Below are 17,330 nucleotides of genomic sequence, written 5' to 3'. Positions count from 1 at the left end.
CCCCATTTCTACAAGAAATACAAATTAGCCAGGTGCTGTGGCATGCACCTGCAGTCCCAGCTACTCAGGAGGCAAAGTCAGGAGAATCACTTGAGCCTGGAAGCAGAGGTTGCAGCGAGATGAGACTGCACCATTGCACTAGAAACCAGTTAAGAAGATGCGAAAACCAAGTAAATCCCTAATAATCCAAGAAAATGTCACAATCATTGTTAAATTTTGTGACATTTTTCTCACTCACTCTTCATCCCCTTCATGGCACAATATGCCACAGTCAGGAAGATGTGTATCAATTCCAAGTTCCTCCCTCAGTATACAAGGGAAAAAATAGAACTTGCTGGCAATATTTGGCTTGCCTAGGGGCTGCCAAAGTGACTGGTTTCTGTCTTGCCTGATGTAGAGCACAGAGGAGAAAAGTGGCATAGTTTGGATGTCAGGTTGGAGCTGAAAGCAGCAGTCAGTCACCGTGGCATGTTAGAGCTGCAGGGAGTCTGCAGACCTGTAGGTGGCTAGGAGTGATCAATTATGGACATAGGAATATAATAAACATCCAAGGCTTTTGAGATGAACCAAGAGACTGAATAAATTAATACATTTTAAAGCAGATACTATGTATTCAGGGAAGTGGAATAAAAACACACATTTAGGCTTAGGGAATACACATCCTTAGAAAAGATTTAAAAGGACCCTGAGCCTTTAAAACAGTTTGGGCAATGAAGGTCTTCCCCTGTACAAAGCCATTCTACAAAAGCTGGGGCAAGTGGAAGTTTTTTTCAAGTGTCCAAATCTCAACAGAAGATAACACGACATACCAAAATAAAACAGAGTAACAAGAATGATTCAGAGGAACAAGATAAATCTCTAGAGAGTGTCCGCTAAAGAAATGCAGGCCTCTGACTTACTTGATAAATAAATTAAAACAACTACCTTAAATATAGCCAGTGAACTCAAAGAAAACACAGAGAAAAACAACTAAACTAAATCTAGAAAATGGTTTATAAACAAAGTGGAATATTAGCAAAGAGATAGAGATTACAGTCATATACCACATAACGAAGTTTGCTCCCATGAGATTATAATACTATATTTTTACCTTACCTTTTTATGTTATATATGTTTAAATATACAAATACTATCATGTTACAATTGCCTACAGTATTCAGTAGAATAACCTGTATATGTTTGTGGCCTAGGAACAATATGCTAACCATACAGTCCAGGTACGGAGTTAGGTTATACCATCTAGGTTTGTGTAAACATACTCTATGGCGGCCGGGCGCGGTGGCTCACGCCTGCAATCCCAGCAATTTGGGAGGCTGAGGTGGACGGATCATGAGGTCAGGAGATGGAGACCATCCTGGCTAACATGGTGAAACCCCGTCTCTACTAAAAATACAAAAAATTAGCCGGGCGAGGTGGCGGCGCCTGTAGTCCCAGCTACTCGGGAGGCTGAGGCAGGAGAATGGCGGGAACCCGGGAGGTGGAGCTTGCAGTGAGCCGAGATCCCGCCACTGTGCTCCAGCCTGGGAGACAGCGAGACTCTGTTTCAAAAAAAAAAAAAAAAAAAAAAAAAAAAACTCTATGATGTTTGAACAATGGCAAAATTGCCTAACAATGCATTTCTCAGAATGCACCCACATTATTAAGTGATGCATGGCTGTATTTACAAAGAGCCCAAAAGAAAATATGGAACTAAAAAATTGAATAACTGAATTTAGAAATTCAAGCAAAAGAAAGAATCAGCAAACTTAAAGGTGGGTCATATGAAACAACCAAACTAGAGGAGCAAAGAAAAAGAAAATGAACACAGCCCAAGGAACTTATGAGACACCCTCATGCCAACCAATACACACAGGCAGAAGATGAGAAAAAGAGAAAGGGGCAGAGAGTGCATTTAAAGAATTAATGGCAGAAAACACTCCACATTTGAAAAACAAATAAATATACAAATGCAAGAAGTTGAAAAACTTCAAGTAGCATAAACCCAAAGAGACCCATACAAGGCACATTATAATGAAACCATCGAAAGTCAAAGACAAAGTGGGAATCTTAAAAACAGCAAAAGAAAAACGACTTACAACATAAAATGGAGCTTTTATAAGATTACCAATTGACTTATCTTACATGCCAGAAGGCAGTCGAATGACATATTTAAAGCGCTAAAAGAACAACAACAACAACAAAAACCTATCAACTGAGAATACCTAATTCAGCAAATTATTCTTCAAAAGTGGAAGTAAAATTAACACTCTTTTATATGAATGAAAACTGACAGAGTTCCTTAACACTAAACTTTTCTTACAAGAAATGCTAAAGGAAGTCTTCCAAGTCAAAACAAAAAAATGTTAGGCAGTAATGTAAAGTCATTCAAATATATAAAGTTTTCTAGTAAAGATCAATACATGAACAAATATACAAACCTATTATTGTAATTTTGGTTTATATCTTCCTAACTTTTATAAAGCATAAAAATATATATCTACAGACAAAGGGCAATGAAAAGTGAATCAAATCATAAGTCAATTAAACACACACTAAAAAGGAAGTAATGCAGGAAATGTGGGATAAGAAAGCTGTAAGACAGTCTAAAAACAAATGTCAAAATGGCAAAAGTAAGTCTTTCCCTATCAATAATTATTTTAAATGTAAATGGATTAAGTTCCCCTATCAAAAGACACAAATTAGTATAATGAATGAAAATATAGGATCCAACTTCATGCTGTCTTCAAGAGAAGCACTTTGGATCTAAGGACGCACATAAGTCAACAGAGAAAGAGTGAGAAAAAATATTTCATGAAAATAGTAACCAAAAGAGAATAAGGCATCCATACCAATATGAGACAAACAGACTTTAAGTCAAAAACTGTTACAAAACACAAAGAAGGACATTATATAATGATAAAAGAATCAATTCACCAAAACAGATAAAATAATTATTAATATCTATGCACCAAACATCAGAGCTCCTAAGTAAATGAAGCAAACATTGACAGAATTGAAGAGAAAGATAACAGTTCTACTACAACAGTAGGAGACTTCAGTACCCCACTATTAGTAATAGATAGAACAACCAAACAAAACATCAGTAAGAAGAAAAAGAAAAAGGAAATAGAGAAATTGAACAACACTACATAAAAATTAGACCTAACAAACATATACAAAACGTTCCACTCAACAGCAGCATAATACATATTTTTCTCAAGTCTACATAGAACATTCCCCAAGATAAACTACATGTTAAGCTACAAAACAAGTCTTAATATATCTTAAAAGATCTAAATAATACAAAGTGTGTTTTCTTATTACAATGTAATGAAACTAGAAATTAATAGTAGAAACAAAACTGAAAAATGTGGGGAAATTCAATAATACATTCAAACAAATAGGCCAAAGAAGAAATCACAAGGGAAATTTAAAAATATTGTGAGATAATTGAAAATAAAATACAACACACCAAAAGTTAGTGAGACATAAGTGAAACAGCACTAAGAGGAACGTATAAAGCTGTGAATGTTTACATTTAAAGAAAAGATCACAAATTATTAACTGAACTTTATGCCTTAAGGATGTAGAACCCAAAGCCAGCAGAAGGAAGGAACTACTAATTATTAGAATAGAGATAAATGAAATATAAATGAGAGAATCAACAAAATCAAAAGTTGATTATTTTAAAGATCAACAATATTGACAAATTATTATCCAGTTTGACAAAGAAAACTATGAGAAGACTCCAATAACTATAATCAGACACAAAAATGGGCATTATAACTGGTTTTATATAAATAAAAAGGATTACTGGAGAATACTATGAACAACTGCATATTAAAAGTTAGATAACCTAGAGGAAGTGAGTAAAATCCTAGAGTGACCGATCTACCAAGATCGATTTACGAAAAAACAAAACCAGAAAATCAGAACAGACTAATAACTAGGAAGGAGCTTGAGTTAGCAATAAAAAATCTCCCAACCATCAAAATCCCAGAACCCCAACAGCTTCACTGGTAAATTCTACCAAATATTTAAAGAAAAATTAACATGAATCCTCCTCAAACTTTTCCAAAATAATGAAGAAAAGAAACCACTTTCAAATGTTATGAGGTCAGCTTTACCCTGAGACCAAAACCAGACAAAGATTGCACAAGAAAGGAAATGTATAGACCAATATCCCTGATAAACACTGATGCAAAAACCTCAACAAAATGCTAGCAAATGGAATTCAATAGCAAATGTTTATAGCAGCATAATTTGCAATTGCAAAAATATGGAGCCAACCCAAATGCCCATCAACCAACAAGTGGATAAAGAAATTGTGGTATACATATATACCATGGAATACTATTCAGCCATAAAAAGGAACAAAATAATGGCATTCGCAGTGACCTGGATGGAATTGGAGACCATTATTCTAAGTGCAGTAACTCAAAAATGGAAAACCCTAAACATTGTATGTTTTCACTCATAAGTGGGACCTAAGCTATGAGGATGCAAAGGCATAAGAATGATACAGTGGACTCTGAGGACTCAGGGCAAAAGGGTTGTAGGTGAGGAATAAAAGACTACAAATTGGGTACAGTGTATACTGCTCAGATGATGGTGCACGCAAATCTCAGAAATCACCACTAAAGAACTTTTCCTGTAACCAAATACCACTTGTTTCCCCAAAACCTATGAAAATAAAAAGTAAACACAAACACAAAATAAAACAAAAACAGAACTAAATAGCAAAAAAAAAAGAATTAATTAAAAGGATTATATATTATGAACAAGTAGCATTTATTCTTATAATGCAAAGATGGTTCAACACACAAAAATAAGTCAATGCAATATACCACACTAACAGAATGAAGGAAAGAAAACACATAATCATCTCAATTGATGCAGATAAAAAGTTTGACAAAATTTAACACCCTTTCATAACACTTAACAAACTAGGAATAGAATACTACCTCAACATAATAAAACCATAATGAAAAGCCCACAGCAAACACCATACTCAATGGTAAAAGACAAAGTGTTTCTACTTCAAGCTGAAACAAGGCAAGGATGCCACTTTTGCCACTTGTATTCAGCATAGTACTGAAAGGTCTAGCCACAGCAATTAGGAGAAAGAAAGGGAAAAAAGGGAAGGGAAGGGAAGGGAAGGGAAGGGAAGGGAAGGGAAGGGAAGGGAAGGAGGGAGGGAGGAAGGAAGAAACGGAAGTAAAGGGGGAAAAGAAATGAAGGAAGGGAAGGAAGGGAGGGAGGGAGGGAAGAAGGAAGGAAGGAAGGAAGGAAGGAAGGAAGGAAGGAAGGAAGGAAGGAAGGAAGGAAGGAAGGAAGGAAGGAAGGAAGGAAGGTAGGAAGGAAGGAAGGAAGGGCATCCAAATAAAATTATTTATTTTCACAGACAACATAAACTTATATATAGAAAACCCTAAATATTCAACACAAAAAAAAAAAAAAACTGTTAGAACTAATAAACTAAGTCAGCAAAGTGGCAAGATACAAAATCATTATCCAAAAATCAGTTGCATTTCTATACACCAACAATTAACAATTGTAAAGGAAAGCAATTCTATTTTCAATAGCATCAAAAGAGAAAAAATACTTAATAATAAATTTAATTAAAGTGGTGTTTCAGCTAAACATTGGGGCACCAACTAGGACTAATACTAACATGTTATTAGATTATGCCAATTTTTAAGGCAAAAACAATTGTAGAGCAAGAGTGTCATTTCCTAATGAGAAGAGTCCATCCAATAAGAATATATATTTATTGTAGATTTTTTGCATCTAATAATGTAACTTCAAATTATATACAGCAAATTCTGATAAAACAAAAAGAAAATAGACAAATCTACTTGTATTTTGTATTAGTAACTGATAAAAGAAGCAAATAAGACACAAATAAGATATGAATGATTTGAGCAACACAATTAATATAGTTGACCTAATTAACAATATAAACTACTCTATCCAGCAATGACAGAATTCACATTCTTTAGAGGAGCACATACATTTATCAATGAACATATAGGCCATAAAGCATATCTCAACAAATTCAAAATATTAAAACATTCAGAATATGTTTTCTCATTAAAGGGAAGTTACACTTGAATTTTTTTTTTTTTCTTGAGACAGAATCTTACGCTGTTGCCCAGGCTGGAGTGCAGTGGTACGATCTTGGTTCACTGTAACTTCTGCCTCCCTCCTCTCATTCCCTTACCTTCCCTCTAACCTCTAGGTAGGGGAGAGAGGGATGGTGGTTGAGTCAATCACTAACGGCCAATGATTTAAGATATCATGCCTACATAAGGAAGCTTCCATAAAAACCCAAAAGGGCAGTGTTCAGAATGCTCGTAGGTTGATGAGGACATGGAGGTGCTGGGAGGGTGGTAGGCCTGGAGAGGGCATAGAAGCTCCATGCCCCCACATACCTCGCCCTATGCATTTCTTCCATCTACTGTTCCTAAATGATACCTGCTTAATAAACCAGTAACCTAGGAAGTAAACTGTTTTTCTGCATTCTGTGACTTGTATTAGCAAATTATTGAACACAACGAGAGGCTCATGGGAATCCTGATTTATACTCAATTGATCAGAAGTGAGAAGGGAAGCCTGAACTTGGGGTTGGCCTCTGAAGTAGGGGCAATCTTGTGGGACTGAGCCCTTAACCTGTAGGATCTGATGCTAATTCCAGGTAGATAGTGCGAGAATTGAATTGAATTGTAGGACACCCAGTTAGTGTCAGTGGAGAAATGGAGAATTGCTTGTTGGGGAACAAATCCACACATACGGTCACAGAAGTGTTGTAAGTGTTCAGTGTGTGTATACAGAAAAGCAATCTGTGTTTCATTCTACAGGATCATGGGGTGTTGTCCCCAGTGGGAGCATCAATCTTAATGCTAAGTAAAGTGAGAAGGGCCACAGCAGAAAATCTGGATTCTTTTAAGTAGGATCATGACTGGTCTGCATACAGAAGTATTTATCACCCAAACTAGGACAGTCTTGAGAGTAAAAGGAGTCACTATTATAAATTTTGCAGGAACAACGTGGCTCAGTCAAACCAGGACTTCTGGTAGATCTTGTCATAATTGATGAGAAAAAATTATAATCACAATGCCAAATTGTGCTTGGAGAGCGACCCATTTTTAAGCCCCCCTTTGTTAAATAGGATAGACTCTCAGGAAATTATGTTACCTCACTAAAGGGGGAAAACATCCCCCATTCCTGTAATTTAGGCTACTGACTTACCCAATAGTCTATTCTGGAAACTGTCTTGCATATTTACATAATGGGCCACTTCGCAAGTCTTCCTGATAAACTTTATGAAGTCTTTCCAATAATATGCTTGTTCCAGGGAAAGCTGAGCTTTTTCAAGTGTATGAAATATCCTGCAGTCAAAAAGAATCCAGAGAAAACTAAAATTTAAAAATGATTTTGCAGATGACAGTTAGATCATTATAAATTTTTCCAAAAACAAATATATGCAAATGCATGGCAGTCCACTTATGTAAGGAAATAGAATCTTGCATAAGTGGTAGAAATAGTTCTACTGATTTTTTTAGTTTGTTTACACACTCCTCTACCTTGACTTGAAAAATGAGGAAAGCAACTTATGGGAATACATAAAATATAAGACAGAATAAGTCAACAAGTAAAAAAAGAGGAAAATTAAAGACCATAACAGGGAGTGAACTTAAAGATTAAGAAAATAAATATTCCCTATTTGACATATTTGACAAAGAACTTCCTAGCAGTCAAGGAAAATGGAAATTGATCACACATATAATTCACAGAGTCATAAAGTAAAAACAAGGCAAATTTTATGTACAGTTACAGCTCCCAAGAGAAGCTTCCTATTGGTAGTTAATGCACGATTTCTGAGTAATGACACAAACGAGAACTTCAATCACATGCATACCTTGGACTGACCAGGGATCCTCAATTTCAAATGAAAGATTAAGTCAGTGGTTAAACATTAAGGGAACCGTTTCATATTTTACAGTTTTTAGATGCTTTCCAACAGTACCAGTAGTTTAATATTTTTAAAATAAATTGGCCGGGCGCGGTGGCTCAAGCCTGTAATTCCAGCACTTTGGGAGGCCGAGACGGGCGGATCACGAGGTCAGGAGATCGAGACCATTCTGGCTAACACGGTGAAACCCCGTCTCTACTAAAAACTACAAAAAACTAGCCGGGCGAGGTAGCGGCGCCTGTAGTCCCAGCTACTCGGGAGGCTGAGGCAGGAGAATGGCGGGAACCCGGGAGGCGGAGCTTGCAGTGAGCTGAGATCCGGCCACAGCACTCCAGCCCGGGTGACAGAACAAGACTCCGTCTCAAAAAAATAAATAAATAAATAAAATAAAATAAAATAAATTGAACCTCTTTCTATTCAAAATATAAGCTACCATATCGATCTATCATTTGTGTAGAAGGTGCAGTTGAAATCATTTTGATGTCCCAATTGTTTATAAGTTTCCCACGAACATGTACTTACGCTGTGGAGACAAGCTGGTGCTTACAGTCACTAGAAAAGACATTATTCTCAGGAGCGGGATCAGCTCCCAGCAGCAGGAAGAGCCGAGTACAGGAAAGGCTTGCTTCTGACAGCTGCATCTCAAGTTCCTGCCAGTCCAAATATTCTTCAGGTATTAAAACTGACATATTTGTGTGCCAAGTAATGACCTCTTGCAAAATATGATCCTTAACAAGAAAAGAAGATATTGCTTATAATAAATACAGCAATTCAAATGTGCGTATTTGAGATGCAGCCTTTACCTTGTATCACTTAACAAGGGGTCCACTCAAACTGTACATCAAAGATCGTGCCCTATGGCATGGTAATTATCTAAGTTATAGTTCCAGACTTGAATCTCTACTCATGTTCAGGTTAATAAGTCCAAAAATAAAACTTAATCCAATAATAAAGTAGGATGGGACCCAGTGTCATAGCTATCTGTGTTCGCTGGTTGTGACAAGTAACCTGTGAATCAAGACCCCCTGAGAGTCTCACTCTTAGTACCACCTTCCACAATTCCTCTAGGCTGAGATCTGGCTCACACAAACCCATAAAAGGCAGCAGAAGTGAATTGTGCCAGATTGTGCCAGTTCCAATTCTACCTTCTCTGAGGAGTGGCGGCTTCTACTCTCCCTCCTTGCCTTGTTCTTGCTTGTGTGCAGGATCCCTGGATAGCCATGTCAGAAGTCTGGTTACCCTGCTGAAAGGCCATATAGAGAGGCTACCTGGAGAAGAGACATCTTGAGTCTGAGAGGAGAATGAGAGGCCCTCATCTCAGTATCCTAGCTAACCAGACTCCAGCCCTCACAGCCACCTGACTGCAACTACATGAATGATGCCCAGTAAGACCATCAGAAGAACCACCCCGACTGAACCCAGTCAACCCATAGTCAGAAGAGAAAGAAAAGAATGTGCTTTGTTTTAGGTCACTGAACTTTGGGGTGATTTGTTAGTGATATGTATCCTAGGCATCATCAGAAAGGCTATCTCAAGTATATGTAACCTATAAATATATAGTTCCCTACTTTGTATGAGACTACAAGTTAGGCTTTACAGATAAAAAGAAATTTGGGATGGGATTTCTGCCAGGAAAGAGCTGACATCCAGTCACAAGAAAGGTATTTGCAAACAGGTAATTCTTTTTGTGCCTGCATGCATTCACATACACTATTCTTCTTTATTTATTTTTCATTTTTTTAATAGGGTCTCACATTGTTACCCAGGCTGGAGTGCAATGGTGTGATTATGGCTCACTGCAGCCTTGACCTGCTGGGCTCAAGCAATTCTCCCACCTCAGCCTCCTGAGTAGCTGGTATTACAGGTGTGTGCCACCACATCTGGCTAATTTTTGTTTTTGTTTTTGTTTTTGTAGGGATAGGGTTTAGCTATGTTTCCCAGGTTGGTCTTAAACTCGTGGGCTCAAAAGATCTGCCCACCTAGACCTCTCACAGTGCTGGAACTACAGGCATGAGCTGCCATGCCCAGCCCTTCACATACACTTTTCTGCCTGCCTAGCATCCTCTCCTGACTTCTCTTTGCTTCCAAATCTTACACCTCATCTAAGGCTCATTGACTTATTTGGGAAGACTCCTAGATGCTGAGCTCCAAGGCTCTCATTGTTGTCCACCCTTCTCTACCAAGATAGTGTCTTCTTCATGCTTATACTCCCTTCAGCATACCGTCATGCCCAGAGTAGATGCTAAGAAATCATTGATTGAAATAAGCACAGTATTCAATTACTATCCCAGTTTTCATCTTGCTGTGACATCATTTATATTTCACTAGTTTCATTCTTTCACTGGTTTTAGTTCCATGGTATATAAGGAAGGATATAAAAAAACAGGTAATACTGAGAAAGAAAAATGAACTCTAAAAATATAAATACTATAATTTTAATTCTCAGTAAGAAGAATATGGGGTGGAACTTGACAAAATAATCCTTCCAAACAAATCGTTCAACATTCTGCAGTCACACTTGAGCACTCAGCAGGGGTAGCCCATTGTCCTGGGCAGTTACATGAGAGGAACATGACTTGTAAAGCCTGCAAACCACTCAAAGCCACAGCTTTGCTGGGATTGACTAATCACCAGAGAGTTTCCTCTGCTTTTCTTAGCATGTGCAGCCAAAAATGAAGCAGATCAAGGATCCAGGAAGCCAGAAAAGCAGAAGTGGCCTGTTTTGAAAGTTTGAGGAATTTCAAGTAGGTTTTGGCCAGGCGAATGGCATACAACCTTTCAGTCAGACAGAAGGGCCAGCACTGAAGGGCGGCTGAAGTTCAGAGAGCCAGCTTCCTTTAAGTGTATGGGCTCATGGCAAAACTTTCCTCATCAAAACTCCAGGTTAAATATTAGCATCTTTGGTGAATTTAGTCTTAAACTGGTGCTCTTAGAAGAGCTAAGATGGTAGAATACTTACAGCATCCTCTACTGAACCAAGTAGCTTGTTTAAAACACTGGTCTCAGAAGAGTTACAATAGCACACCAGTCCCTGGAGACCATCCCATATGCTGGAGTTTCCAGGGGGGAAAAAGACCTCCTTCTCAGAGAAACCACCATTCGGGCAGACAGCATTCTTCGCCAACATCTAAAAGATTAATAAGAGTGGGAAGGAGTAACATTTAAAGAGGCTTAGATACCCTCTTCATGGGCTCAAGAACTGCAAATACAATAAGCAATGATAAACATTTTAAACACCACGTAAGGTTTTGGAAAACCTGCATATTGTTTCCTTTTTTTGCTAGCACAATTCACAAAAGGAGCAAAATTGAATATTGCAATAGCTTCTTGAATGTTTTATTAAAATTGCTTATTTATAACTCTGCTGTGCTTTACCTGTTTTAGCTCCCAAAAGAACACATCCTTTTCCAGTTTCAATTGGTCAAGTTCAAACCATTTAAAATCATTAGCTGATGTCTCCAGGCAAATGAGGACTTCTGCAAAGTAGACAAATTGATCATTATTCACCTAAGGTAGGTAAGCTTGACTCCTACACATGGCCATGAATCAATAAACTGGATCCTGAAAACATGGATTTTTAAAAACTTGACCTATTATTATACATTTTCTTCTCTTCATTAGAAAGGAAAACAGGAGTCATTATAATATCATTTTATCCTTTCCAAAGACTAGTGAGTATGAGTTTTTAGTTACAGAAGAGTTTTGCTTCTAAAGTAACAACCCCCTCACATTTTCCCTCTTCTCCCTGAGAAAATGAAAAGGCTGCAGCCCATCTGGGCAAAAGTGCAAACCCAACTTCCTCAGAAGAGGGCCAAAGGAATAATGCTCACCATAGTCAAGAAAGTTCAAAGAAGGGCATTCTGCAAACCCAGGGGGAACACGCTCTCCCTACCAGACACCAAGGAACAGTGGTGGGAGGAGGCAGTAGAAGGAACAGAATACAAAAGATTCGCTTATTCACAATGCACTAAGGTCCCTTTCCAGCCTGAAAACCATGGATGCTGCTGTGAATGTGAAAGTCAACCCAGCCCTAAGACACTGCTTGTCATAGGCCACAACATGGGCTTAAGGAAAACAGAAGGATGCGCTCTTCACAGTGCCCTCATTGTTTATTTAGCCTTGGTGTGCTGTATTTTAAATTCCCTAGAAGGCATCAGAGCAAAGCATAAATATACATACGATGCCAGCAAAGTTATCTCCCAACTTTACAATGTATCAGGCAGTTTCAAGTCCATTTGCCAATAAATTTCATGTTTACTCTTAGTGAGTCAGGGACAAATAACACCAGAGCTAGCTTACCTTGGACAAAATGTAAATTCTGAGCTATCGCATTTCTGAGAGCTCCATCAAGCTGAAGAAATCTCTTCAGTGCCGGCCACTGGGGCAGGTTTTGCAGCAAGCTTTGCAGTTTCCACAGATGGTGTAATCTGAGTGCAAAAATAAATAAATGATATGAAATGAAAAGTAGTTCAAAGTGTCAACTAGGGAAATAAAAGTTCCATTCAAAGGAAAATATTCCACTACTTTGAGAAGTGTGTTCACCAGACTGAAAGTCACACTTCATCACACAACCAGGTTCTTGACAAATTGCATTGTTTGAGTCACCCGATTTGGAGATTCTTTTGGTACTGAATATGGATTAAACATTCTCTTTACCCCAACATGGAAAAGTATATTCCTAGTAGTGTGTAAAAGAAGTGAGGGTTATGATAAAGTTTCACATGGGATCTAAAAACATTTGCCTTGAAGCCTATAGTTAATGAGACATAGAAAAATATTTTGAGAAAAGTTTCAAAACATAAAGATGGTGTGTGGTGGTGGACAGGACCCATTGCAGTGGTCCCAACTTGGGCCAATTGGCAATGCCTGTAGGATTCTCCAAAGTCAAAGGAAGAACGACCAGCCAGGCAGCTCAATACAAACAGTCCCTGGAGTGTCACACTAATGGGCTCCAGACATGGAAGAAATAACTGAGAAAAGAAGCTGGAAAGAAAATGAGTTTGATAATGTGAAGAACCTAAAATTGGAAATAAATATGGGAGAGGGAGGAGCAAGACACAGTCACACTGTGGGCGGCAGAATTGCCCAAAGCAGGTGACTCCAGGCTTTCTGTGCCTTTGAGCAACTACATGAAATCCTCACCCTTGATAAATGAGGCAAGCTACAAAAAGAGAAAAGCAGAAAGAGATGTAGCTACTTGAAGCCCAAGCAAAATGTTCTACTGGCTGGAGCCATCCCACAGCTTTGAGTGCCTGGTGTCCATTTGGACTTCTGTGTCATAGAGGTCAGTCTCTTCATGGCACCTTGATAGTTTGGGGTTGAACACAGGCTTGATAAATAGTTGCTGCTATTCTCTAGCTGGAGAGCTGATGGACCTGACCACTGTAGAGGGAATAGAGAGAGCAAGCAAGGTCCCAGTGACAATTCTCCTATGAGACACCAGCAGGAAGGGGTACCCATACCCACATCATCACCCTACAATGCGGAGCAATTGCTCCATCACAGTCACATGCTTGGGCTTTCTGGCTGCTGACCAGAATCCTGACACCTCGTCCTATAGTGAAGCTGGAAGCACGGCTTTTGGAATTGGCCACCTGCAGAATGAACTGGGCTTAGGTTAGTCATTGCTCTGACTCTTTGGGTTACACTGAGAAGGAAGCAGAGTGGCTCCTGGAAAGAACTAGAAAGTGAGAAAGAGATTATTTTATTTTCCCCAAGGAAAAAAGAAATGCTGTGTTGCTTGGAACCTGGAGCTTACTGTCAAGTCTCTTTAAACTCTGACAAGCAGGGTTACCACGTGGCCAGACCCTAGGGACTATTCCCCCCACATCTGTGAACAGACACTTCACATTCACAACAACGTGCAACATTGAAGGGCGAGTCCTTGCTGGAGGGCCCAGAGGCACCTCTGTGAGTCCTCGCCTTGCCAAAATCCACACTATCTGCTAGAGCCTGTTTGAAGAGCTCCCACACCTCAGCCATCCCGAATGCAGGGATGTGGGCAGGAACCAGACAGAACCTGGAAAAGAAAAGGCAGTCTATACTGGCATGAAGAACTCAGTAGAAAATTGAGAGTCTGGTGTGATTTCCATTTCTTTTGGGTGAACATTGCAGCTTAGGAAAAGAAAAAGATATGAACAATTGGCTGTGGAGACAGGGTAGGAAAAAAAGGATGGGGTTTCTTGGACCAAAGCTAATGATAAAAGATACACAGTTTTCTGCTAAGGGTGAATGTAAATCTCAGAAAGATTTAGAGAAGGCTGAAGGTGTCCAGGTGTGGTGGCTCACGCCTGGAATTCCAGCACTTTGGGAGGCCGAAGAGGGCAGGTCACTTGACGCCAGGAGTTCAAGACCAGCCTGGCCAATATGGTGAAATCCTGTCTCTACTAAAATTGCAAAAATTAGCTGGGCAGTCGTGGCTTGAGCCTGTAATCTCATCTACTCAGGAGGCTAAGGCAGGAGAATCGCTTGAGTCTGAGAGGTGGAGGTTGCGGGGAGCCAAGATCGCACCATCCCACTTCAGCCTGGGTGACAGAGCGAGACTCTGTCTCAAAGCAAAACAAAACAAAGAAAAAAAAAACAGCAGGTGAACAGCAAAGCCAGTGTTTGGGCCTCATCCTCCTGGCACTGAGAACGTGTGGAAATTATACATGGGGGCGGAAGAATGAGGGCTATCCTAGCTTTGTACCTAGAGTGTGGTGTAGTCTTCAGCTTCCCCAATTTTTGTAGGACTAAGAGCCAGATACAGCTTCCTGGGGCTTCAATCCCCTGGCCTGGCACAGAGCAGGCAAAATCTAGGCTAAAGTGACAGGGGGCATTCGAGATTTGTGGGATAATTACTTAATGTGATGTTTCTATTTATGTGCATTAAGTAACAGACCAGCAGGGAGGTTTTCAATATCCCCAATGCAATGTCCCTGCATTTGTTCATTTATGATAGATGTTTTGTCCCTGCCCTTTGCCTAGATCACTGCTTCAGGGCATCCTTGCTGGCTCCCTGCATCCATCCTCCTGCAGCTTTTATGGCTCCGATGGGGAACTGTATTGCTGCCTCTAGCACCATCACCTCATGCCCCAGAACATCTCGTAAGTAAAAGTTAGGAAATAGGACCTTTGAAAGCAAGATCCTGTTTGCTAACAGTTCCAGAATAGATGAAAGAATTCAAAGTGTTTAGAATTGCTATTTCTTAAGTAATCATAATAACACAATATGGTCCTGTCCAATTCTGTCATCACAACTCTCCTTCATGGTACACAGAGAGCAAGAATTTGTGTGACCTGGTTTGAAATGAACATTTTTGAGATAATATTGAGAAATCATATTGTTCTTTTCCAAAGAGAGCCTTAACTTCAGAAGGATAATAAGACTCAAGTTACTACAAACTGCCACACCTACTGAGGGAAAAGATCTAGTCGGCTATTTTGGTGAATAAATTGTGGTTATCTTTAAAAAGGAAGAAACAAGTTCCACCATTTCCTACTTCTAAAATATTTCTAGACCTTACGTAAATGCTTCAACTATACAAAATCTTTAAGTAAATATAAAAACATATTTTTAGAAGAGGAAGATTCTAGGAAAAGAGCTACTCACGTAAGGTAGTTCTGTACATAAATATGCCTCTGAAATGTATTTATTCATTTTTAAACAAATGCCACAGACATAAAATCTAAAATCCAGGAAACTGACACCTTCTCAAATATTGCTCCCATATTCGGTGTATTGCAGCCTCTGAATAGGCATCCAGAGTGCTGCCAAGACTTCTACCCTGGTGATGGTCCACAATGAAAGCCTCTGATTTCCCATTTGCTAACTAGAAATTCATTGTTTAGCTGTAGTTTTACAGAATGCGTTCCTAACACCTTCTGTATCATCACACACTCTTTAAAATTCTGCGTCATCCACCTAATCAATAATCAAACGGGGAAATGCGCCTTACATCTTTGGAAATGTATGATTCTCTTTTGGGCCATCTGCCACCAAGCTATCATTCAGCAGGAGCAGCACAGTGTGCAGAGCTGCCACCACCTTCCAGGGCTTGCTCTCTTCTTCAAACTGATTCCTGACAGCCTCCAGACTATGGCCCATGCCTGTGAGTGTCTTCGGAAGCAGACTACCCTGATACCACTGATCAAACACCTACAAATTCGGAAACAAAAACACTATCATTAATAACAGCAAATTGGAAAGAATAGTATGTAGTTAAGAAATTTTAACAGACCACTCTAGATGACAGACAGCCAATCTTTATTTTTTGGTAAATTAAAATGTCTGTTAGCAATTGCATTATGATTTTATTTCTCCTCAGAAATTAAAGGTTTCCCGTTGCAACAATGGAGGCACACAACTTTATATATCTCTGCCTTATTTCTCTTTTTTCCCCCAAAGAGAAAAAAAAGAGAGAGAAGGGAATAACATACACCTTTAAACAAATGAAATATAATTTAAAACATAAATGGACATATTTAGGATAACATAAATATATTTGCATATTTTTAAGTATACACCAAAGTTAATACATAGTTACTAAGTGCCATTTTATGACGTGGACATGGGGAGGATGATACTGAAGTCAATTAGCAATGTGGTTTATCATCAACATTACACAAAAATAGATCATTCTTGCCCAAGCCTGATAGCATGGGGAGGTGCCTGATGTGCATGTATGTGTGCTAACTACGCCTCAATTAACCACAAGTTATGTTACCCAGATAATGCACAAAGCAAGAGTGTCCACTGGATCATTGGATGCTTGTCATTTCAACACTGTCCCTTGATTATTTTAGTGCTGGGTGACTGCAGTGCCATGAAGCAGACAACAACACCTATATATTTTTAATGATGTTTTATCCACTATTTGAGATTTTGGTCTTTATACATGACACATATTAGCAGGGGACAAAGTTAAAGAGGTGTGTTCTTTAAGGAAGAACATTAGAGAGAGATAGCAAAACCTGGTAAAACAAATGAGAAGTGACTGCCAGGGGAGCTCTGCCTCACAGTCTCCAAAACCTCCCCAAGAAGCACAAAGCTGTGAAACAGCCAGGGTCCCGTGAGCTTCTGAGACCAGGAGCAGTCTAATCACTCAGGCACTCTGCCCCACACCAACATCTCTATAAAGACAGACTAGAGCCTCCTTCATGTTGTTAAATTGTGGTCACTGAAATCACAGTCACTGTTTGTGCACAGAGCTTCTGGTCAAAACCAGAGTGAAGGGAGAAGGCCAGTCCAGAGCTCAAAGTGCCAGAAGGATGCTGAATGCCAGCATGCAAATATCCAAAGAGCTGGCCAAAGTACTCCAGGGCAATCTCATGCACCAATAACGGAGCATGGGTCTAGGAACTTCTGAGTTGCCAAGGTGCGTGTGCAAGCCTAGGA

At 39.2% G+C, this 17,330-nt stretch overlaps 1 protein-coding gene across 1 annotated transcript in view; it reads right to left on the bottom strand.

Annotated features, from left to right (window-relative positions):
• Positions 1 to 17,330, bottom strand: part of ABCA13 (ATP binding cassette subfamily A member 13) — a 520,700-nt gene that overhangs the window by 446,185 nt on the left and 57,185 nt on the right. Inside the window, exons 10-15 of the mRNA XM_010374424.2 lie at positions 15,892 to 16,091; positions 12,254 to 12,381; positions 11,330 to 11,430; positions 10,914 to 11,081; positions 8,477 to 8,682; positions 7,231 to 7,370 (exon numbers count right to left, since the gene is read on the bottom strand). Of these exons, the coding sequence (XP_010372726.2) occupies positions 7,231 to 7,370; positions 8,477 to 8,682; positions 10,914 to 11,081; positions 11,330 to 11,430; positions 12,254 to 12,381; positions 15,892 to 16,091 (943 nt within the window). The remainder of the gene's footprint in view (positions 1 to 7,230; positions 7,371 to 8,476; positions 8,683 to 10,913; positions 11,082 to 11,329; positions 11,431 to 12,253; positions 12,382 to 15,891; positions 16,092 to 17,330) is intronic.

This window comes from Rhinopithecus roxellana, chromosome 6, assembly GCF_007565055.1.
Source record: "Rhinopithecus roxellana isolate Shanxi Qingling chromosome 6, ASM756505v1, whole genome shotgun sequence".
NCBI lineage: Eukaryota > Metazoa > Chordata > Mammalia > Primates > Cercopithecidae > Rhinopithecus > Rhinopithecus roxellana.
The sequence above is the reverse complement of the archived record's forward strand: the minus strand, read 5'-3'. Positions and strand labels throughout refer to the sequence as shown.